Raw genomic sequence first — 25,412 nt, 5'->3', positions numbered from 1 at the left:
TACACATGGTACCGCCACACCCCCCCCCCTAGATGCGTGGGATGGTATTCCCTTAGTACCACGTGATGTGCTCTTCTCTCCACCTCCCTATATATGGTCAATGAGCTCAAATCTAGTAATGGGTGGAGTTACATTTGCCGCTCGCTGCTATTGGTTGATGTTTGGCCTCCGCACACCCTGTCATTCATCTCGCTCTACTACCGGCTCTAGTCTATTGGGCGCCGGTAGCGAAATGCCACTCAGCGTCAAAAGTGATTGGATAGATCTTTGCAAACCCCTCCCACTAGCGACGCCCAGCTGCGGAATGTGACGTGTCTAAAGAACGCGCACGTAACGGGACCTAACGGGAGCGAGCACTGAGGTGAGGTGTGTGCGGAGAAGTGTGTAATATATGTAATATCTGCCTGTATATAATATACACTGTGTAATATCAGCCTGTATATAATATACACTGTGTAATATCAGCCTGTATATAATATACACTGTGTAATATATGTAATATCAGCCTGTATATAATATACACTGTGTAATATCTGCCTGTAGATAATATACACTGTGTAATATATGTAATATCTGCCTGTATATAATATACACTGTGTAATATCAGCCTGTATACAATATACACTGTGTAATATATGTAATATCAGCCTGTATATAATATACACTGTGTAATATATGTAATAACAGCCTGTATATAATATACACTGTGTAATATATGTAATATCAGCCTGTATATAATATACACTGTGTAATATCAGCCTGTATATAATATACACTGTGTAATATATGTAATATCAGCCTGTATATAATATACACTGTGTAATATATGTAATATCAGCCTGTATACAATATACACTGTGTAATATATGTAATATCAGCCTGTATATAATATACACTGTGTAATATCAGCCTGTATATAATATACACTGTGTAATGTATGTAATATCAGCCTGTATATAATATACACTGTGTAATATATGTAATATCAGCCTGTATATAATATACACTGTGTAATATCCGCCTGTATATAATATACACTGTGTAATATCAGCCTGTATATAATATACACTGTGTAATATCAGCCTGTATATAATATACACTGTGTAATATATGTAATATCAGCCTGTATATAATATACACTGTGTAATATCAGCCTGTATATAATATACACTGTGTAATATATGTAATATCAGCCTGTATAGAATATACGCTGTGTAATATCTGCCTGTATATAATATACACTGTGTAATATATGTAATATCGCCTGTATATAATATACACTGTGTAATATATGTAATATCAGCCTGTATATAATATACACTGTGTAATATATGTAATATCAGCCTGTATATAATATACACTGTGTAATATCCGCCTGTATATAATATACACTGTGTAATATATGTAATATCAGCCTGTATATTATATACACTGTGTAATATCAGCCTGTATATAATATACACTGTGTAATATCAGCCTGTATATAATATACACTGTGTAATATATGTAATATCAGCCTGTATAGAATATACGCTGTGTAATATCTGCCTGTATATAATATACACTGTGTAATATCTGCCTGTATATAATATACACTGTGTAATATATGTAATATCGCCTGTATATAATATACACTGTGTAATATATGTAATATCAGCCTGTATATAATATACACTGTGTAATATATGTAATATCAGCCTGTATATAATATACACTGTGTAATATATGTAATATCAGCCTGTATATAATATACACTGTGTAATATCCGCCTGTATATAATATACACTGTGTAATATATGTAATATCAGCCTGTATATAATATACACTGTGTAATATATGTAATATCAGCCTGTATATAATATACACTATGTAATATATGTAATATCAGCCTGTATATAATATACACTGTGTAATATATATAATATCAGCCTGTATATAATATACACTATGTAATATATGTAATATCTGCCTGTATATAATATACACTGTGTAATATATATAATATCTGCCTGTATATAATATACACTGTGTAATATATGTAATATCAGCCTGTATATAATATACACTGTGTAATATCAGCCTGTATATAATATACACTGTGTAATATATGTAATATCAGCCTGTATATAATAAACACTGTGTAATATATGTAATATCAGCCTGTATATAATATACACTGTGTAATATATGTAATATCAGCCTGTATATAATATACACTGTGTAATATGTGTAATATCAGCCTGTATATAATATACACTGTGTAATATATGTAATATCAGCCTGTATATAATATACACTGTGTAATATCAGCCTGTATATAATATACACTGTGTAATATATGTAATATCAGCCTGTATATAATATACACTGTGTAATATATGTAATATCAGCCTGTATATAATATACACTGTGTAATATATGTAATATCAGCCTGTATATAATATACACTGTGTAATATCAGCCTGTATATAATATACACTGTGTAATATATGTAATATCAGCCTGTATATTATATACACTGTGTAATATATGTAATATCAGCCTGTATATAATATACACTGTGTAATATCAGCCTGTATATAATATACACTGTGTAATATATGTAATATCTGCCTGTATATAATATACACTGTGTAATATATGTAATATCTGCCTGTATATAATATACACTGTGTAATATATGTAATATCAGCCTGTATATTATATACACTGTGTAATATATGTAATATCAGCCTGTATATAATATACACTGTAATATATGTAATATCAGACTGTATATAATATACACTGTGTAATATATGTAATATCAGCCTGTATATAATATACACTGTGTAATATCTGCCTGTATATAATATACACTGTGTAATATATGTAATATCAGCCTGTATATAATATACACTGTGTAATATATGTAATATCAGCCTGTATATAATATACACTGTGTAATATATGTAATATCAGCCTGTATATAATATACACTGTGTAATATATGTAATATCAGCCTGTATATAATATACACTGTGTAATATCCGCCTGTATATAATATACACTGTGTAATATCAGCCTGTATATAATATACACTGTGTAATATATGTAATATCAGCCTGTATATAATAAACACTGTGTAATATATGTAATATCAGCCTGTATATAATATACACTGTGTAATATATGTAATATCAGCCTGTATATAATATACACTGTGTAATATATGTAATATCAGCCTGTATATAATATACACTGTGTAATATATGTAATATCAGCCTGTATATAATATACACTGTGTAATATCCGCCTGTATATAATATACACTGTGTAATATCAGCCTGTATATAATATACACTGTGTAATATATGTAATATCAGCCTGTATATAATAAACACTGTGTAATATATGTAATATCAGCCTGTATATAATATACACTGTGTAATATATGTAATATCAGCCTGTATATAATATACGCTGTGTAATATATGTAATATCAGCCTGTATATAATATACACTGTGTAATATATGCAATATCAGCCTGTATATAACATACACTGTGTAATATATGTAATATCTGCCTGTATATAATATACACTGTGTAATATATGTAATATCAGCCTGTATATAATATACACTGTGTAATATATGTAATATCAGCCTGTATATAATATACACTGTGTAATATCAGCCTGTATATAATATACACTGTGTAATATATGTAATATCAGCCTGTATATAATATACACTGTGTAATATATGTAATATCAGCCTGTATATAATATACACTGTGTAATATATGTAATATCAGCCTGTATATAATATACACTGTGTAATATCAGCCTGTATATAATATACACTGTGTAATATATGTAATATCTGCCTGTATATAATATACACTGTGTAATATCAGCCTGTATATTATATACACTGTGTAATATATGTAATATCAGCCTGTATATAATATACACTGTGTAATATATGTAATATCAGCCTGTATATAATATACACTGTGTAATATATGTAATATCAGCCTGTATATAATATACACTGTGTAATATCAGCCTGTATATAATATACACTGTGTAATATATGTAATATCAGCCTGTATATAATATACACTGTGTAATATATGTAATATCAGCCTGTATATAATATACACTGTGTAATATCAGCCTGTATATAATATACACTGTGTAATATATGTAATATCAGCCTGTATATAATATACACTGTGTAATATATGTAATATCAGCCTGTATATTATATACACTGTGTAATATATGTAATATCAGCCTGTATATAATATACACTGTAATATATGTAATATCAGCCTGTATATAATATACACTGTAATATATGTAATATCAGACTGTATATAATATACACTGTGTAATATATGTAATATCAGACTGTATATAATATACACTGTGTAATATCTGCCTGTATATAATATACACTGTGTAATATATGTAATATCAGCCTGTATATTATATACACTGTGTAATATATGTAATATCAGCCTGTATATAATATACACTGTGTAATATCAGCCTGTATATAATATACACTGTGTAATGTATATAATATCTGCCTGTATATAATATACACTGTGTAATATATGTAATATCAGCCTGTATATAATATACACTGTGTAATATGTGTAATATCAGCCTGTATATAATATACACTGTGTAATATCAGCCTGTATATTATATACACTGTGTAATATATGTAATATCAGCCTGTATATTATATACACTGTGTAATATATGTAATATCTGCCTGTATATAATATACACTGTAATATCAGCCTGTATATTATATACACTGTGTAATATATGTAATATCAGCCTGTATATTATATACACTGTGTAATATATGTAATATCAGCCTGTATATAATATACACTGTGTAATATCAGCCTGTATATAATATACACTGTGTAATGTATATAATATCTGCCTGTATATAATATACACTGTGTAATATGTGTAATATCAGCCTGTATATAATATACACTGTGTAATGTATATAATATCTGCCTGTATATAATATACACTGTGTAATATATATAATATCTGCCTGTATATAATATACACTGTGTAATATATGTAATATCTGCCTGTATATAATATACACTGTGTAATATATGTAATATCTGCCTGTATATTATATACACTGTGTAATATATGTAATATCAGCCTGTATATAATATACACTGTAATATCAGCCTGTATATTATATACACTGTGTAATATATGTAATATCAGCCTGTATATAATATACACTGTGTAATATATGTAATATCAGCCTGTATATAATATACACTGTGTAATATATGTAATATCAGCCTGTATATAATATACACTGTGTAATATATGTAATATCAGCCTGTATATAATATACACTGTGTAATATCAGCCTGTATATAATATACACTGTGTAATATGTGTAATATCAGCCTGTATATAATATACACTGTGTAATATATGTAATATCAGCCTGTATATAATATACGCTGTGTAATATATGTAATATCAGCCTGTATATAATATACACTGTGTAATATATGTAATATCAGCCTGTATATAATATACACTGTGTAATATATGTAATATCTGCCTGTATATAATATACACTGTGTAATATATGTAATATCAGCCTGTATATAATATACACTGTGTAATATATGTAATATCAGCCTGTATATAATATACACTGTGTAATGTATGTAATATCAGCCTGTATATAATATACGCTGTGTAATATATGTGTAATATCAGCCTGTATATAATATACACTGTGTAATATCAGCCTGTATATAATATACACTGTGTAATAACAGCCTGTATATAATATACACTGTGTAATATATGTAATATCAGCCTGTATATAATATACACTGTGTAATATCAGCCTGTATATAATATACACTGTGTAATATATGTAATATCAGCCTGTATATAATATACACTGTGTAATATATGTAATATCAGCCTGTATATAATATACACTGTGTAATATATGTAATATCAGCCTGTATACAATATACACTGTAATATCAGCCTGTATATAACATACACTGTGTAATGTATGTAATATCTGCCTGTATATAATATACACTGTGTAATATATGTAATATCTGCCTGTATATAATATACACTGTGTAATATCAGCCTGTATATAATATACACTGTGTAATATCAGCCTGTATATAATATACACTGTGTAATATCAGCCTGTATATAATATACACTGTGTAATATATGTAATATCAGCCTGTATATAATATACACTGTGTAATATCAGCCTGTATATAATATACACTGTGTAATATATGTAATATCAGCCTGTATATAATATACACTGTGTAATATATGCAATATCAGCCTGTATATAACATACACTGTGTAATATATGTAATATCTGCCTGTATATAATATACACTGTGTAATATATGTAATATCTGCCTGTATATAATATACACTGTGTAATATATGTAATATCAGCCTGTATATAATATATACTGTGTAATATATGTAATATCTGCCTGTATATAATATACACTGTAATATCGGCCTGTATATAATATACACTGTGTAATATATGTAATATCTGCCTGTATATAATATACACTGTGTAATATATGTAATGTCAGCCTGTATATAATATACACTGTGTAATATCAGCCTGTATATAATATACACTGTGTAATATATGTAATATCAGCCTGTATATAATATACACTGTGTAATATCAGCCTGTATATAATATACACTGTGTAATAACAGCCTGTATATAATATACACTGTGTAATATATGTAATATCTGCCTGTATATAATATACACTGTGTAATATATGTAATATCTGCCTGTATATAATATACACTGTGTAATATATGTAATATCAGCCTGTATATAATATACACTGTAATATCTGCCTGTATATAATATACACTGTGTAATATATGTAATATCAGCCTGTATATAATATACACTGTGTAATACATGCAATATCAGCCTGTATATAATATACACTGTGTAATATATGTAATATCAGCCTGTATATAATATACACTGTGTAATATATGTAATATCAGCCTGTATATAATATACACTGTAATATCTGCCTGTATATAATATACACTGTGTAATATATGTAATATCAGCCTGTATATAATATACACTGTGTAATGTATGTAATATCTGCCTGTATATTATATACACTGTGTAATATATGTAATATCAGCCTGTATATAATATACACTGTGTAATATCAGCCTGTATATAATATACACTGTGTAATATATGTAATATCTGCCTGTATATAATATACACTGTGTAATATATGTAATATCAGCCTGTATATAATATACACTGTGTAATATATGTAATATCAGCCTGTATATAATATACACTGTGTAATATATGTAATATCAGCCTGTATATAATATACACTGTGTAATATATGTAATATCAGCCTGTATATAATATACACTGTGTAATATCAGCCTGTATATAATATACACTGTGTAATATATGTAATATCAGCCTGTATATAATATACACTGTGTAATATCAGCCTGTATATAATATACACTGTGTAATATATGTAATATCAGCCTGTATATAATAAACACTGTGTAATATATGTAATATCAGCCTGTATATAATATACACTGTGTAATATATGTAATATCAGCCTGTATATAATATACACTGTGTAATATATGTAATATCAGCCTGTATATAATATACACTGTGTAATATGTGTAATATCAGCCTGTATATAATATACACTGTGTAATATATGTAATATCAGCCTGTATATAATATACACTGTGTAATATCAGCCTGTATATTATATACACGGTGTAATATATGTAATATCTGCCTGTATATTATATACACGGTGTAATATATGTAATTTCTGCCTGTATATTATATACACTGTGTAATATCAGCCTGTATATAATATACACACTTTCTGCCTGTATATAATATACACTCATATCCGACTGTATAATATGTAGTGTAATTATATTATATATCAGTGATGTCAGTAACAGGGGGCGGAGCTGTGACAACCTCTCACATGATATACAGGCTGGTTGTCAGTAGTAATAGATAAATAGCTGTTACTGTATATAAGATGTGTGGATCTCATGTCTGATCACAGTGTAATTATATTATATATCAGTGATGTCAGTAACAGGGGGCGGGGCTGTGACAACCTCTCACACATGATATACAGTCTGGTTGTCAGTAGTAATAGATGAATAGCTGTGACTGTATATAAGATGTGTGGATCTCATGTCTGATCACAGTGTAATTATATTATATATCAGTGATGTCAGTATAAGGGGGCGGGGCTGTGACAACCTCTCACACATGATATACAGGCTGGTTGTCAGTAGTAATAGATGAATAGCTGTGACTGTATATAAGATGTGTGGATCTCATGTCTGATCACAGTGTAATTATATTATATATCAGTGATGTCAGTAACAGGGGGCGGGGCTGTGACAACCTCTCACACATGGTATACAGGCTGGTTGTCAGTAGTAATAGATGAATAGCTGTGACTGTATATAAGATGTGTGGATCTCATGTCTGATCACATGTAATTATATTATATATCAGTGATGTCAGTAACAGGGGGCGGGGCTGTGACAACCTCTCACACATGATATACAGGCTGGTTGTCAGTAGTAATAGATGAATAGCTGTGACTGTATATAAGATGTGTGGATCTCATGTCTGATCACAATGTAATTATATTATATATCAGTGATGTCAGTAACAGGGGGCGGGGCTGTGACAACCTCTCACACATGGTATACAGGCTGGTTGTCAGTAGTAATAGATGAATAGCTGTTACTGTATATAAGATGTGTGGATCTCATGTCTGATCACAATGTAATTATATTATATATCAGTGATGTCAGTAACAGGGGGCGGGGCTGTGACAACCTCTCACACATGATATACAGGCAGGTTGTCAGTAGTAATAGATGAATAGCTGTTACTGTATATAAGGTGTGTGGATCTCATGTCTGATCACAGTGTAATTATATTATATATCAGTGATGTCAGTAACAGAGGGCGGGGCTGTGACAACCTCTCACACATGATATACAGGCAGGTTGTCAGTAGTAATAGATGAATAGCTGTTACTGTATATAAGATGTGTGGATCTCATGTCTGATCACATGTAATTATATTATATATCAGTGATGTCAGTAACAGGGGGCGGAGCTGTGACAACCTCTCACACATGATATACAGGCTGGTTGTCAGTAGTAATGGATGAATAGCTGTTACTGTATATAAGATGTGTGGATCTCATGTCTGATCACATGTAATTATATTATATATCAGTGATGTCAGTAACAGGAGGCGGAGCTGTGACAACCTCTCACACATGATATACAGGCTGGTTGTCAGTAGTAATAGATGAATAGCTGTGACTGTATATAAGATGTGTGGATCTCATGTCTGATCACAGTGTAATTATATTATATATCAGTGATGTCAGTAACAGGGGGCGGGGCTGTGACAACCTCTCACACATGATATACAGGCTGGTTGTTAGTAGTAATAGATGAATAGCTGTGACTGTATATCAGATGTGTGGATCTCATGTCTGATCACAGTGTAATTATATTATATATCAGTGATGTCAGTAACAGGGGGCGGGGCTGTGACAACCTCTCACACATGATATACAGGCTGGTTGTCAGTAGTAATAGATGAATAGCTGTTACTGTATATAAGATGTGTGGATCTCATGTCTGATCACAGTGTAATTATATTATATATCAGTGATGTCAGTAACAGGGGGCGGGGCTGTGACAACCTCTCACACATGATATACAGGCTGGTTGTAAGTGGTAATAGATGAATAGCTGTGACTGTATATAAGATGTGTGGATCTCATGTCTGATCACAGTGTAATTATATTATATATCAGTGATGTCAGTAACAGGGGGAGGGGCTGCGACAACCTCTCACACATGATATACAGGCTGGTTGTCAGTAATAATAGATGAATAGCTGTTACTGTATATAAGATGTGTGGATCTCATGTCTGATCACATGTAATTATATTATACGTCAGTGATGTCAGTAATAGGGGGCGGGGCTGTGACAACCTCTCACACATGATATACAGGCTGGTTGTCAGTAGTAATAAATGAATAGCTGTTACTGTATATAAGATGTGTGGATCTCATGTCTGATCACAGTATAATTATATTATATATCAGTGATGTCAGTAACAGGGGGCGGGGCTGTGACAACCTCTCACACATGATATACAGGCTGGTTGTCAGTAGTAATAGATGAATAGCTGTTACTGTATATAAGATGTGTGGATCTCATGTCTGATCACATGTAATTATATTATATATCAGTGATGTCAGTAACAGGGGGCAGGGCTGTGACAACCTCTCACACATGATATACAGGCTGGTTGTCAGTAGTAATAGATGAATAGCTGTTACTGTATATAAGATGTGTGGATCTCATGTCTGATCACAGTATAATTATATTATATATCAGTGATGTCAGTAACAGGGGGCGGGGCTGTGACAACCTCTCACACATGATATACAGGCTGGTGGTCAGTAGTAATAGATGAATAGCTGTTACTGTATATAAGATGTGTGGATCTCATGTCTGATCACAGTGTAAATATATTATATATCAGTGATGTCAGTAACAGGGGGCGGAGCTGTGACAACCTCTCACACATGATATACAGGCTGGTTGTCAGTAGTAATAGATGAATAGCTGTGACTGTATATAAGATGTGTGGATCTCATATCTGATCACAATGTAATTATATTATATATCAGTGATGTCAGTAACGGGGCGGAGCTGTGACAACCTCTCACACATGATATACAGGCGGGTTGTCAGTAGTAATAGATGAATAGCTGTTACTGTATATAAGATGTGTGGATCTCATGTCTGATCACAATGTAATTATATTATATATCAGTGATGTCAGTAACAGGGGGCGGGGCTGTGACAACCTCTCACACATGATATACAGGCTGGTTGTCAGTAGTAATAGATGAATAGCTGTTACTGTATATAAGATGTGTGGATCTCATGTCTGATCACAGTGTAATTATATTATATATCAGTGATGTCAGTAACATGGGGCGGAGCTGTGACAACCTCTCACACATGATATACAGGCTGGTTGTGTAATAGATGAATAGCTGTTACTGTATATAAGATGTGTGGATCTCATGTCTGATCACAGTGTAATTATACTATATATCAGTGATGTCAGTAACAGGGGGCGGGGCTGTGACAACCTCTCACACATGATATACAGGCTGGTTGTCAGTAGTAATAGATGAATAGCTGTTACTGTATATAAGATGTGTGGATCTCATGTCTGATCACAGTGTAATTATACTATATATCAGTGATGTCAGTAACGGGGCGGGGCTGTGACAACCTCTCACACATGATATACAGGCTGGTTGTCAGTAGTAATAGATGAATAGCTGTTACTGTATATAAGATGTGTGGATCTCATGTCTGATCACATGTAATTATATTATATATCAGTGATGTCAGTAACAGGGGGCGGGGCTGTGACAACCTCTCACACATGATATACAGGCTGGTTGTCAGTAACAGGGGGCGGGGCTGTGACAACCTCTCACACATGATATACAGGCAGGTTGTCAGTAGTGATAGATGAATAGCTGTGACTGTATATAAGATGTGTGGATCTCATGTCTGATCACAGTGTAATTATATTATATATCAGTGATGTCAGTAACAGGAGGCGGGGCTGTGACAACCTCTCACACATGGTATACAGGCAGGTTGTCAGTAGTAATAGATGAATAGCTGTTACTGTATATAAGATGTGTGGATCTCATGTCTGATCACAGTGTAATTATATTATATATCAGTGATGTCAGTAACAGGAGGCGGGGCTGTGACAACCTCTCACACATGATATACAGGCTGGTTGTCAGTAGTAATAGATGAATAGCTGTTACTGTATATAAGATGTGTGGATCTCATGTCTGATCACAGTGTAATTATATTATATATCAGTGATGTCAGTAACAGGGGGCGGGGCTGTGACAACCTCTCACACATTATATACAGGCTGATTGTCAGTAGTAATAGATGAATAGCTGTTACTGTATATTAGGGATGTCACGATACCAGAATTTGGACTTCGATACCGATACTTCGTTTAGTATTGCGATTTCGATACCAATTTCGATACTTTTGCCAACAGTAATAAAAAAAAAAATCTTCCGTTTTCTGATGTGAGGCGCGAGGTGTGATGATGAATTTTGAACGCGCCTCACATTAATAGTAATTAATCCCATCATGTTTCTCAGTCATAATGGGTTAATGTGCGAGGTACATGATGGGGTTAATTACTATTAATGTGAGGAACATGGAGGGTAAATTCATCGCACCTCACATTAATAAGTGATAGAAAGCAGTGATTATTTCATTTTTTTACAGCGTACACATCATAAAGGATGCAAAAAAATTGTTGTGCGCGCCATTACTGAATGTGTGAATATTTTATGTATTGAGACTTATTTTAATGTTTATTGTAAAAAAGGTGAATGTGTCTTTTTTTTACATTTAACAATACTTTGTTTTTACTTTATTTTTAAACTTTAATGTACTGACATATATCAGATATATCCCAGTACATTAGCCTGTGGACAGATAGCACACAGACATATATCAGATATGTGCCAGTACATCAGCCTGTGGACGGATAACTACAGACATATATCAGATATGTGCCAGTACATTAGCCTGTGGAGGATAGCACACAGACATATATCAGATATGTGCCAGTACATTAGCCTGTGGACAGATAGCACACAGACATATATCAGATATGTGCCAGTACATTACCCTGTGGAGGATAGCACACAGACATATATCAGATATGTGCCAGTACATTACCCTGTGGAGGATAGCACACAGACATATATCAGATATGTGCCAGTACATTAGCCTGTGGACAGATAGCACACAGACATATATCAGATATGTGCCAGTACATCAGCCTGTGGACGGATAACTACAGACATATATCAGATATGTGCCAGTACATTAGCCTGTGGAGGATAGCACACAGACATATATCAGATATGTGCCAGTACATTAGCCTGTGGACAGATAGCACACAGGCAGTTGTTAGGACATACTTGGGTATGTCCTAACAACAAGAAATATGGTAAGATAGCCCTGGTGTCCGTCAATAGACCCTGGGCTGTCTGCCCATATATGGTATGGCCCTCGATCGCGTCACAGGAATTCCCTGTGACGCGATCCAGGGGCATCCCCCCTTCTCATTTTCTCCTGAATGCTGCAGTCAGCTGTGATCGCAGCATTCAGGGGAATAACGGCGGAGATGAGAGGTTTCTCTGATCTCCGCCGTTATAGAGCGGGGCTGTGTAATACAGCCATTGCCCCGCTCCTGACAGAAAGTGCGCGCGCGGTCAGCATGAGGAGAAGCGGCCGGCGCTGCACTAATGAGCGGCGGTTCAGGCACGGAGGACAGAACATGGGGGTGTTTTGCAGAGCGCCCGCCATGTTCTGTCTCCAGTGCCGCCGCTCATAAGTACAGCGCCGGCCGCATCGCATCATCCTGACCGTGCGCACATGTTATCAGGACTCAGGAGCGGGGCTGTGGCTGAATTACACAGCCGCAGCCGCGCTCCCATACATTCATGTATTACTATACTGAGCTGTGCGGCTGCGCAGCGAAGTATCGAAATACAGGAAATAGCGGTATCGAACCGTTTAGGGATGCAAAGTATCGAAACAGTATCGAAGTTTCGATGCACCGTGCATCCCTACTGTATATAAGATGTGTGGATCTCATGTCTGATCACTTTGTAATTATATTATATATCAGTGATGTCAGTAACAGGGGGCGGAGCTGTGACAACCTCTCACACATGATATACAGGCTGGTTGTCAGTAGTAATAGATGAATAGCTGTGACTGTATATAAGATGTGTGGATCTCATGTCTGATCACAGTGTAATTATATTATATATCAGTGATGTCAGTAACAGGGGGCGGGACTGTGACAACCTCTCACATGATATACAGGCTGGTTGTCAGTAGTAATAGATGAATAGCTGTTACTGTATATAAGATGTGTGGATCTCATGTCTGATCACAGTGTAATTATATTATATATCAGTGATGTCAGTAACAGGGGGCGGGGCTGTGACAACCTCTCACACATGATATACAGGCTGGTTGTCAGTAGTAATAGATGAATAGCTGTTACTGTATATAAGATGTGTGGATCTCATGTCTGATCACAGTGTAATTATATTATATATCAGTGATGTCAGTAACAGGGGGCGGGGCTGTGACAACCTCTCCCACATGATATACAGGCTGGTTGTCAGTAGTAATAGATGAATAGCTGTTACTGTATATAAGATGTGTGGATCTCATGTCTGATCACATGTAATTATATTATATATCAGTGATGTCAGTAACAGGGGGCGGAGCTGTGACAACCTCTCACACATGATATACAGGCTGGTTGTCAGTAGTAATAGATGAATAGCTGTTACTGTATATAAGATGTGTGGATCTCATGTCTGATCACATGTAATTATATTATATATCAGTGATGTCAGTAACAGGGGGCGGGGCTGTGACAACCTCTCACACATGATATACAGGCTGGTTGTCAGTAGTAATAGATGAATAGCTGTTACTGTATATAAGATGTGTGGATCTCATGTCTGATCACAGTGTAATTATATTATATATCAGTGATGTCAGTAACAGGGGGCGGAGCTGTGACAACCTCTCACACATGATATACAGGCTGGTTGTTAGTAGTAATAGATGAATAGCTGTGACTGTATATCAGGTGTGTGGTTGTGATACCTCCGATGTCTGTACTGAGACAAACCTTTAAGGTCAGTATTGTTTATAGTGCCGCTGGTTGTCAGTGACTCACTTTGGCCCCTCCCCTTCTGTAGGCGCCGGCTCCCTGAGCTGTGTCAGTGGATGTCTTGGGAAGTTTCTGGGGGCTGTGACTGACTGTTGGGGGAAATAAAGGTCTGTCATGTAGGATTGGAACCTTCTCGTTCCTCCTGAGATAAGTGGTGCCGCAGGTTTCTGTGGTCACTTATCTCTGTCTTGCTGGTCGGTACACACTCCCTGATCTTGTCATGTCTGCGGTGGGCAGTAATAACCCGGCCTGTATACGGAGGGGCGGTGCTGCGGTCACTTTCTGGGTGGGTCAGTCATGTAATTGTCAGAATGAGACCGGATCGGTCATGCCGAGCATGTGACCACCACGTCACCCTAACGCTCAGGAGGGTGATATAGCAGAGCCCGGACCTCACCCCTTACGGCCCTCTCTGCTGCTGGTCAGTAATCTTCATATGGGGAAGGTAAAGTGTGGGGTCCGATCTTCATGCTCCTGAGGTTGTCAGAGCCCCGCCCTCTGTTACTGTCGTCTCTGGACCTGTAATAATATAATGTACAGAGGACTGGCAGCAGTGCGTTATATTGGCGCATCCCCCGGTTTTGGGTGGAGTTCTGCGCTGTAGATCTCTGATGTTTTTCTTCCGTCGGCACATAGATTGAGGATTAGAGTGCTAGCTCCAGTGTACAGTCTGTCTGAGATGGGGGTGCAGTTCTGTAGACGGCCTGACCCTGTGCAGTAGTCCGTCGTAGTCCCTCCTCCTGTCATGGATGACTCTGTTGCTTACAGGACACGTGATCATCATGGACGACATATTCACGCAGTGCCGAGAAGGGAACGCGGTGGCGGTCCGTCTATGGCTGGATAACACGGAGAATGACCTGAACCAGGGGTAAGTGACGGGGGGCTTCCTGCGGCGTCTCCTATGTGAGGGGTCTCCGCTGACTGTGGCCGTGTTTTCCAGTGATGACCATGGATTCAGCCCCCTGCACTGGGCTTGTCGTGAAGGCCGCACTAACATTGTGGATATGCTGATCATGAGAGGAGCCCGGATCAACGTCATGAACCGGGGTGACGACACCCCACTGCACCTCGCTGCCAGCCATGGACATCGGGACATCGTTCAGAAGGTGAGGCCGGTGATACTGGGGTGTGATGGACATTGTGCAGGTGGTGGGGTCGGTGATACTCGGGTGTGATGGACATTGGTCAGGTGGTGGTGGGGTCGGTGATACTGGGGTGTGATGGACATTTTGCAGGTGGTGGTGGGTCTGTGATACTGTGGTGTGATGGACATTGGGCAGGTGGTGAGGTCGGTGATACTGGGGTGTGATGGACATTGGTCAGGTGGTGAGGTCAGTGATACTCGGGTGTGATGGACATTGGTCAGGTGGTGAGGTCGGTGATACTCAGGTCTGATGGACATTGGGCAGGTGGTGAGGTCCGATACTGGGGTGTGATGGACATTGGTCAGGTGGTGGGTCGGTGATACTCAGGTGTGATGGACATTGGGCAGGTGGTGAGGTCCGATACTGGGGTGTGATGGACATTGGTCAGGTGGTGGGTCGGTGATACTCGGGTGTGATGGACATTGGTCAGGTGGTGAGGTCGGTGATACTCAGGTGTGATGGACATTGGGCAGGTGGTGAGGTCCGATACTGGGGTGTGATGGACATTGGTCAGGTGGTGGGTCGGTGATACTCGGGTGTGATGGACATTGGTCAGGTGGTGAGACTGGTGATGCTGGGGTGTGATGGACATTGGTCAGGTGGTGGCTTGGTGATACTGGGGTGTGATGGACATTGGTCAGGTGGTGGTGAGGTCGGTGATACTGGGGTGTGATGGACATTGGTCAGGTGGTGGGGTTGGTGATACTGGGGTGTGATGGACATTGGTCAGGTGGTGAGACTGGTGATACTGGGGTGTGATGGACATTGGTCAGGTGGTGGTGAGGTCGGTGATACTCGGGTGTGATGGACATTGGTCTGGTGGTGAGGTCGGTGATACTGGGGTGTGATGGACATTGGTCTGGTGGTGAGGCCGGTGATACTGGGGTGTGATGGACATTGGTCAGGTGGTGGGTCGGTGATACTCAGGTGTGATGGACATTTGGCAGGTGGTGGGGTGGGTGATACTCGGGTGTGATGGACATTAAGCAGGTGGTGGGGTCGGGGATTCTGGGGTGTGATGGACATTGGGCAGGTGGTGGGGTCGGTGATACTGGGGTGTGATGGACATTGGTCAGGTGGTGGGTCGGTGATACTCAGGTGTGATGGACATTTGGCAGGTGGTGGGGTCGGTGATACTGGGGTGTGATGGACATTAAGCAGGTGGTGGGGTCGGTGATACTGGGGTGTGATGGACATTGGTCAGGTGGTGGGTCGGTGATACTCAGGTGTGATGGACATTTGGCAGGTGGTGGGGTGGGTGATACTCAGGTGTGATGGACATTAAGCAGGTGGTGGGGTCGGGGATTCTGGGGTGTGATAGACATTGGGCAGGTGGTGGGGTCGGTGATACTGGGGTGTGATGGACATTGGGCAGGTGGTGGGGTCGGTGATACTGGGGTGTGATGGACATTTTGCAGGTGGTGGTGGGTCTGTGATACCTGGGGTGTGATGGACATTGGGCAGGTGGTGGGGTCGGTGATACTGGGGTGTGATGGACATTGGGCAGGTGGTGGGGTCGGTGATACTGGAGTGTGATGGACATTTTGCAGGTGGTGGTGGGTCTGTGATACCTGGGGTGTAGTGTGACATCACTTGATGGTGTAAGATAAGGACTAATGCTCGTCCCCCGCTGCTCTCGTGCCAACTCTTCCAGGACTCCCCGCCGGTCTCTGTTCACCCGGCTCCGGCGATGATGTCACATGTGACCGCTGCAGCTAATCACTGGCCTCAGTCATGACCTCAGTGGTGTTGCCACGTCATCGCTGGAGAAGGAAGAGCGGCGATCGGTGGTAGGAAGCGTTGGTGCGGGGGATGGATGAATATTACTGCTTTTTTTTTAATCTTGCCCCATTGTCAGCTGTTTCTGGGACTGGGGAACCTTTTAAGTTTATAAATCGTTGTAATGAGGTGTCGCAGCCTGTAGGTGTCACTGCTGCTGTCCAGCTCTCTTCAGCACTTGTGCCCCCTGCTGGTCGTCTACATATGCTGCACTAAATTCTGCTCTTCTCTTCCACAGCTTATCCAGTATAAGGCGGATGTGAATGCAGTGAATGAACACGGGAACTCCCCCCTGCACTACGCCTGCTTCTGGGGACAAGACGAGGTTGCGGAGGTAATATCCGGGACTATGGGGACATCTCACCTACACCTCTCGTGTCGCCGCCACTGACTGGTCCTTTTTGCTTTTAGGACTTGGTGAATAATTCTGCACTTATTTATATGTGTAACAAGTATGGAGAGACCCCGCTGGACAAGGCAAAACCCCATCTCCGTGAGCTGCTGCGGGGTGAGTGGTGCGTGGGGTCTGTATGTGATGGGGGGGGGGCAGTTCATGTCTTATAACTTGTGTTTCTCCCATCAGACCGAGCTGAGAAGATGGGGCAGAGCATGAGCAGAATCCCGTACAAGGACTCCTTCTGGAAAGGAACAACCAGAACCCGACCACGTGAGCCCCCCCCCCCCAAATGCTGAGAACCCGTCACTGTACTGTAGTAAAAACCATCTATCCTCACACGTAGTCCTCACCCCAGAATCTATCCTCACACGTAGTCCTCACCCCAGAATCTATCCTCACACATAGTCCTCACACATAGTCCCCGCCCCCCCCAATCTGTCCTCACACATAGTCCCCGCCCCTCAATCTGTCCTCACGAGGTTCTTTACCACACTGTTGTCACTTCATCCTCCTGACCTGCACTCATCCTGTGTTGTACCTGTCCAGTCCTCTGCCACACTTTACTGTCTTCCGCTACTTTGCGGAGTGATGGGCTGTGATCTATATCACTATGAGCCCGTACATGGCCCTTGCTGCCTCGTCTACACTATTCTGCCTCCTGTATTATGTCCTGAGATGAGAATGTGGCGCTGCCTCGTCTCCGCTATTCTGCCTTGTCACATCTTTCTCTTATCTGCAGGGAATGGTACCCTCAACAAACAAGCTGGTATTGATTATAAGCAGCTGACGCTCAGCCACAAGCTCAATGACAACCATTCTGGAGAGGTGAGTATTAATGTATGCCCCACCTAGCCTGAGAAGGGGTGAGGCGGGAGGAGGAAGGGGGTGATGGTTAGGGAAGGAGGAGGATGGTGATTAGGGATTATGACGGTGGAGGAGGATGGTGATGACGATGGTGGAGGAGGATGGTGATGACGATGGTGGAGGAGGATGGTGATGACGATGGTGGAGGAGGATGGTGATGACGATGGTGGAGGAGGATGGTGATGACGATGGTGGAGGAGGATGGTGATGACGATGGTGGAGGAGGATGGTGATGACGATGGTGGAGGAGGATGGTGATGACGATGGTGGAGGAGGATGGTGATGACGATGGTGGAGGAGGATGGTGATGACGATGGTGGAGGAGGATGGTGATGACGATGGTGGAGGAGGATGGTGATGACGATGATTAGGGATGATGATGATGATGATGGAGGAGGATGGTGATGATGATGATGATTATTAGGGAGGAGGATGGTGACGACGACGACGACGATGATGATGATGATTAGGGAGGAGGATGGTGGTGATGATGATGATGATGATTAGGGAGGATGATGGAGATGATGATGATGGAGGAGGAGGATGATGATTAGGGATGATGATGGAGGAGGAGGGTGATGATGGAGGAGGATGATGATGATGGAGGAGGATGGTGATGATGATGATTAGGGAGGATGATGGAGGAGGATGGTGATGATGATGATGATGGAGATGATGATTAGGGATGATGATGATGGAGGAGGAGGATGATGATGATGATGATGGAGGAGGATGGTGATGATGATGATGATGGAGGAGGATGGTGATGATGATGATTAGGGATGATGATAGAGGAGGATGATGATGATGATGGAGGAGGATGATGATGATTAGGGAGGATGATGGAGATGATGATTAGGGATGATGATGGAGGAGGATGATGATGATGATTAGGGATGATGATGATGATGGAGGAGGATGGTGGTGATGATGATGATGGAGGAGGATGATGATTAGGGATGATGGAGGAGGAGGAGGAGGATGATGATTAGGGATGATGGAGGAGGATGATGATGATGATTAGGGATGATGATGATGGAGGAGGATGGTGATGATGATTAGGGAGGAGGATGGTGATGATGATTAGGGAGGAGGATGGTGATGATGATTAGGGAGGAGGATGGTGATGATGATTAGGGATGATGATGGAGGATGGTGATGAGGAGGAGGAGGAGGATGATGATGATGATGATGATGATGGAGGAGGATGGTGATAATGATGATTAGGGAGGATGATGGAGGAGGAGGATGATGATTAGGGATGATGATGGAGAAGGATGGTGATGATGATGATGATTAGGGATGATGATAGAGGAGGATGGTGATGATGATGATTAGGGAGGATGATGGAGGAGGATGGTGATGATGATGATTAGGGATGATGATAGAGGAGGATGGTGATGATGATGATTAGGGATGATGATGGAGGAGGATGGTGATGATGATGATGATGATGAGGAGGAGGATGATGATTAGGGATGATGATGGTGGTGATGATGATGAGGAGGAGGATGATGATTAGGGATGATGACCGTCTTGTCTCTGTAGCTGTGGAAGGGCCGCTGGCAGGGCAACGACATAATCATTAAAGTGCTGAAGATCCGTGACTGGAGCACTAGGAAGAGCCGAGACTTCAATGAAGAATATCCCAAACTGCGGTAAGTCCTGGACAGGAGGTGGGACTTCTTCACCGCTGACATCTTGTTGGCTCCTCCCACTGCGTCGCTTGTTTCTATATCCGTATGACAGGACGTTAACCTTCCCTCCGTTCCTCTCCTATACAGGATATTTTCCCATCCTAATGTTCTCCCCGTGCTGGGGGCCTGCCAGTCGCCGCCTGCCCCCCATCCTGTCCTCATTACACATTGGATGCCTTATGGATCCCTGTACAACGTCCTGCATGAGGGAACCAGTGAGTATCTGGGGCAATAAGGGGGCAATGTGCTGGGATTGGGGGGGTGAATACTTATCAGGGGGGGTAATGTGGAGGGTGTGATGTGTCTTGTGGTCAGGGGGGGTAATGACAGCAGGATGTGACCTGTTCTGTGGGGTCTTCCTCATGGTCCTGTCTTCTCCTCACAGATCTGGTGGTTGATCAGTGCCAAGCAGTGAAGTTTGCCCTGGACATCGCCCGCGGCATGGCTTTCCTCCACACATTGGAGCCGCTCATTCCGCGCCATTACTTGAACAGTCGCAGTGTCATGGTGAGCGTGCGAGGCTGCCGGCCGTGAGCGTGCGAGGCTGCGATACCGTGTCCCGTATTGAATGTAGGGAGTGTCAGACACTATTTTATTTTTTTGAAAATGTTCAACTTTTTCTGTCATGGGTAGAGAAGGAAAAAAAAAAGGAGGGGGGGGGGTAGAGGGATTGGGAAGGGAAGCGGCACATGAGATAATACACGTCTCGTGTCATTGACCTCTGTAATACAGGTAAACGTCTCGAGACGCTCCTATTTTTGTAATGGGCTTTTATTAATAATTGTGACCCGTTTTTGGCCGGCGGCGGCTCGTACCCCGTACACGGCTCAATGAGATCAGTCTGGCGGCTCGATCTCCAGATCACCCATGCGATCAGACCCGATCAGAGATCACAGGAGCCGATTGTTTGTACGTTTTTGATTCCACTGAGGCTTCGCAGTGAACACCTCGTAACGTAGGCAATAACTTATGTGGGAAACACAGCCACTCCGCCGGTGTTGTGGGTTTTTTCAGCGTTCACCGTGAGGGGTTAATGACATAACGTTGTTCTGCGGGTCGTGCAACTACAACAAGGACACATCCAGTGATGGGTTCATGGTTTTTAATGTTTTTCTACTTTTGCAGAATAAATTCAGTTTTTTTACAAGTTCCTTTTTGTGTTGCTGCGTTACGAGCCCTCGGAACTTTATTTGTGGAGGGACGTCGTTCCCGTTTTGGGGTACGTGCGACTTTTTTGATGACTTTTTCAGCTGTTTTTGTGACGCGGGATGAACAGCGAGCGGCTCTTGTGGCATTTTGTATTTGTTTTTACACCGTCCACGATGCGGGATACACAACCGGTCCATTTTAGAGTTTGATTTGTTACGGATGTGGCTAGTGGGAGTGATGTGGATAATGTGGCCGGTGGGGGTGATGTGGATAATGTGGCCGGTGGGGGTGATGTGGATGATGTGGCCGGTGGGGGTGATGTGGCCGGTGGGGGTGATGTGGCCGGTGGGGGTGATGTGGATGATGTGGGGCGCGATACCAATTATATGTCTTTGATGTTTTTCCCCCGCTATTAGAGCTCTGATGTATAACACGCGGCCGGCCGGCTCCTGTATCGCAGAGTATTATGTGTGGCAGTGTTACGCTTCCTCCGGCAGGGCCTAATAATCTCTGGGACGTGGCAGACCTGGGGGCCGTTGTTAGGCCCCCAACTGCGATGGCACCTCACAGTCTCACTGCAGGGATCTCGCTGCCTCGCACATGGGGCCCAGTCCTTACTGACTGTTGCAGCCGGGTGTCCGCTTTACGTTACTCGCTGTGGAGGATGATGTCGCCACAACTCTTGAATTCGTAATAGTATAGTGTGGTGTGGAGAGGAGACCTGCCAGATGGAAATAAAAAAACATCCACCGCAGTGTCCACACACGACTGCCTCTAATAAAGCCACGCAGGATGTAGATTGCAATAGGGATGTGGATGATTGCAGTGATCTGGGTGATGGTGTGGATGGTGATCTGGGTGATGGTGTGGATGGTGATCTGGCTGATGGTGTGGGCGGCGGTGATCTGGCTGATGGTGTGGGTGGCGGTGATCTGGCTGATGGTGTGGGTGGCGGTGATCTGGCTGATGGTGTGGGTGGCGGTGATCTGGGTGGTGTCTCTATGATCGCGCTGCCCCTGTCTTCTCAGTCTCTCTCCGTATTTTACAACTGATCTCGGCAGAGAAGGACGAGATGTTTGAGGTTGAATCTTCTGTACTTCTCTCCTGGACGGTTCCTTCACACGTGACGCTATAGAAGGCAATGGACGGTGGGAATCTTGACTTTCCTTGTCCCTCCAGACACCATTTTGTTTTTCTTTCCACTCCAGATTGATGAAGACATGACGGCTCGTATAAGCATGGCGGACGTGAAGCTTTCCTTCCAGTGCCCGGGACGCATGTACTGCCCTGCTTGGATTGCACCAGAAGGTAACGCTGGACATGCGGCTCTGCTCTTCCCTGTCCTGGTCATTGGGGCAGCTCTAGAGGAGTTCAGGCCGTATAAAAGGGCTACACAAGATTACAAAGAAAATGGTGGTTTTGTTTTTTTTTCCATGGAAACAGCACCACTCCGGCCCACAGGCATAATGTTGTATTGCAGCTCAGCCCTATCCACTTCATTGGAGCTGAACTGTAATACCAGGCTCAACCTATGGACTGGTGTGTCACTGATTCTGGAAGAAAGCAGCCATGTTTTTTCAAGGATTGCCCAGACTGGGAACATTGTGACAACTAGTCAGCTGTGGCAAGTATTTGGTAATGACAGGTTTTTGTTCAGCAAGCAGAGATCTTAGACGTGCTTCAATTCTGCACCATTTCCATTCGGTAGTTGCAGGTGCTTTCCTTGCAGCAGAGGAGCCGCTGGGTATTCCAGTAGTTGTACTGACGCTGCACAATCATCCAGGACAGGCGCCAGGTAGGGGGAACGTTATAGCACCCCCATGTGTCTGTGGCTGACGGCCAGGGACTAATATGTCCCGTATTGTGTGTGATGATCTGCAGGGACTAATATGTCCCGTATTGTGTGTGATGTTCTGCAGGGACTAATATGTCCCGTATTGTGTGTGATGTTCTGCAGGGACTAATATGTCCCGTATTGTGTGTGATGTTCTGCAGGGACTGGCACATGAAACCTCTGCTCTGTTTTGCAGCTCTCCAGAAGCGCCCGGAGGACATTAACCGCCGCTCCTCTGACATGTGGAGCTTTGCTGTCCTGTTGTGGGAGTTGGTGACTAGAGAAGTTCCTTTTGCTGACCTGTCAAACATGGAGATCGGTATGAAGGTAGGTCCCTGCTGGTCCTTCAGGAGAAGACGTGGCCTCCTCAGGTTCTCCTGGCCAGCGCTCACCTGCTCTATCATTATGTCTTAGGTTTCTCTGGAGGGTTTACGCCCCACTATTCCTCCCGGGATCTCCCCACACATCTGCAAACTCATGAAGATCTGTATGAACGAGGATCCTGCCAAAAGACCCAAGTTTGACATGATTGTGCCCATTCTGGAGAAGATGCAGGACAAGTGATCTGCTTCCCCTGTGCCTTGTCCCATCCTGACTATGCAAAATCGCCAGCTGCACCAAGAGGCCCAACTCACAGCTACTGAAGCCAAAAGTGAACACCCCCGAGCAGTATGATCCCACCCCCGAGCAGTATGATCCCACCCCCGAGCACCCATGCATCCCTCTGTGCTCCACAACAAAGTGCCTTCTGGGAACCTGTGGTCACCGCTGTGTATGATGGTGACCTGGGCCGCACTGATTGTACATACACCTCCCTTGTGCCCCTGCCGCTACTACTCACTGCGCGCCATCCATCCGTATTTCGGAGATATTTGGCAAGTTACAGGCGGCGGGGGCCACAGTCCGCACGGTACGATCACAGTCGCTGTAGCAGATTCTCTTGTCGGGTGGCAGTGTCTTCTGCATCTTCAGCCTCATATCACAGTGGAAATCTGTGGCCCCCAATGTGGGGCACACAAGGTTCTTATTTCAGAGTGATTGATCCGTGACATTTCAGAGTCGGGATGTGAGGACTGTTCTTCTTACTGAGCTGTGCGCCACGTCCGTTTTCAGAGTCCTGGCAGCCGCGGGACATTTTGTAGATGGGAACGGTCCCTGATGTTTCATGGTGTTATAGAGAACCGGGGAGGGACAGGATCGCGGTGCACATCTGTTACACGCAGCATGACGCTCTGCCACTGCTCTGCATGTTCTGCCCCAAGGATCGGCTGCTGGGGCTTTACTGTGTGCCTTGGGCAGTGCACTGTATTAATAAGCCTTTTCTTCATACTTTGCTGCCACACGTGTCGAACGTCTGCTCTGCCATGTATAAATATATGTGTATATAATATATCTATATCTCACAGCGTAACCTGTATTATATCCAGGAGGTGGAGGAGAACTGGTGCTCGGATCCTCTCCTCACCTCTACTTCTGCGGGGGCAGAGAAATGTATTTTTTATATATAAATTAACCATGCGCACCTTGTGATAGCTTAATAAATATTCTACAACAA

General features: G+C 41.3%; 1 protein-coding gene across 2 annotated transcripts; it reads left to right on the top strand.

The window, feature by feature from the left end:
- The first annotated feature begins 264 nt into the window (after positions 1 to 264).
- Positions 265 to 25,412, top strand: ILK (integrin linked kinase). Of its 2 annotated transcripts, none has more exons than XM_075848035.1 (13): positions 265 to 361; positions 15,758 to 15,860; positions 15,933 to 16,098; positions 18,155 to 18,250; positions 18,328 to 18,424; positions 18,500 to 18,583; positions 19,053 to 19,138; positions 20,726 to 20,835; positions 20,962 to 21,089; positions 21,260 to 21,381; positions 23,232 to 23,331; positions 24,054 to 24,184; positions 24,272 to 25,412. In XM_075848035.1, the coding sequence occupies exons 2-13, from the start codon at positions 15,772 to 15,774 to the stop codon at positions 24,419 to 24,421; spliced, it is 1,359 nt and encodes a 452-aa protein (XP_075704150.1). In that variant the 5' UTR covers positions 265 to 361; positions 15,758 to 15,771; the 3' UTR covers positions 24,422 to 25,412. The 2 variants fall into 2 exon arrangements, with proteins under 2 accessions (XP_075704150.1, XP_075704151.1); XM_075848036.1 differs by having other exon boundaries at positions 285 to 366.

This window comes from Rhinoderma darwinii, unplaced genomic scaffold (assembly GCF_050947455.1).
Source record: "Rhinoderma darwinii isolate aRhiDar2 unplaced genomic scaffold, aRhiDar2.hap1 Scaffold_1581, whole genome shotgun sequence".
NCBI classification, from domain to species: domain Eukaryota; kingdom Metazoa; phylum Chordata; class Amphibia; order Anura; family Rhinodermatidae; genus Rhinoderma; species Rhinoderma darwinii.
Note: the sequence above shows the minus strand (reverse complement) of the source record. Positions and strands in the feature narration are given on the sequence as shown.

Excerpts from the sequence above, each read along its gene's own strand:
- ILK (XM_075848035.1), top strand. The coding sequence starts at position 15,772 with ATGGACGACATATTCACGCAGTGCCGAGAAGGGAACGCGGTGGCGGTC. Across the intron at positions 18,251-18,327 it reads GACAAGACGAGGTTGCGGAG|GACTTGGTGAATAATTCTGC; the intron begins GTAATATCCGGG and ends TTTTGCTTTTAG. Across the intron at positions 18,584-19,052 it reads AACAACCAGAACCCGACCAC|GGAATGGTACCCTCAACAAA; the intron begins GTGAGCCCCCCC and ends TCTTATCTGCAG.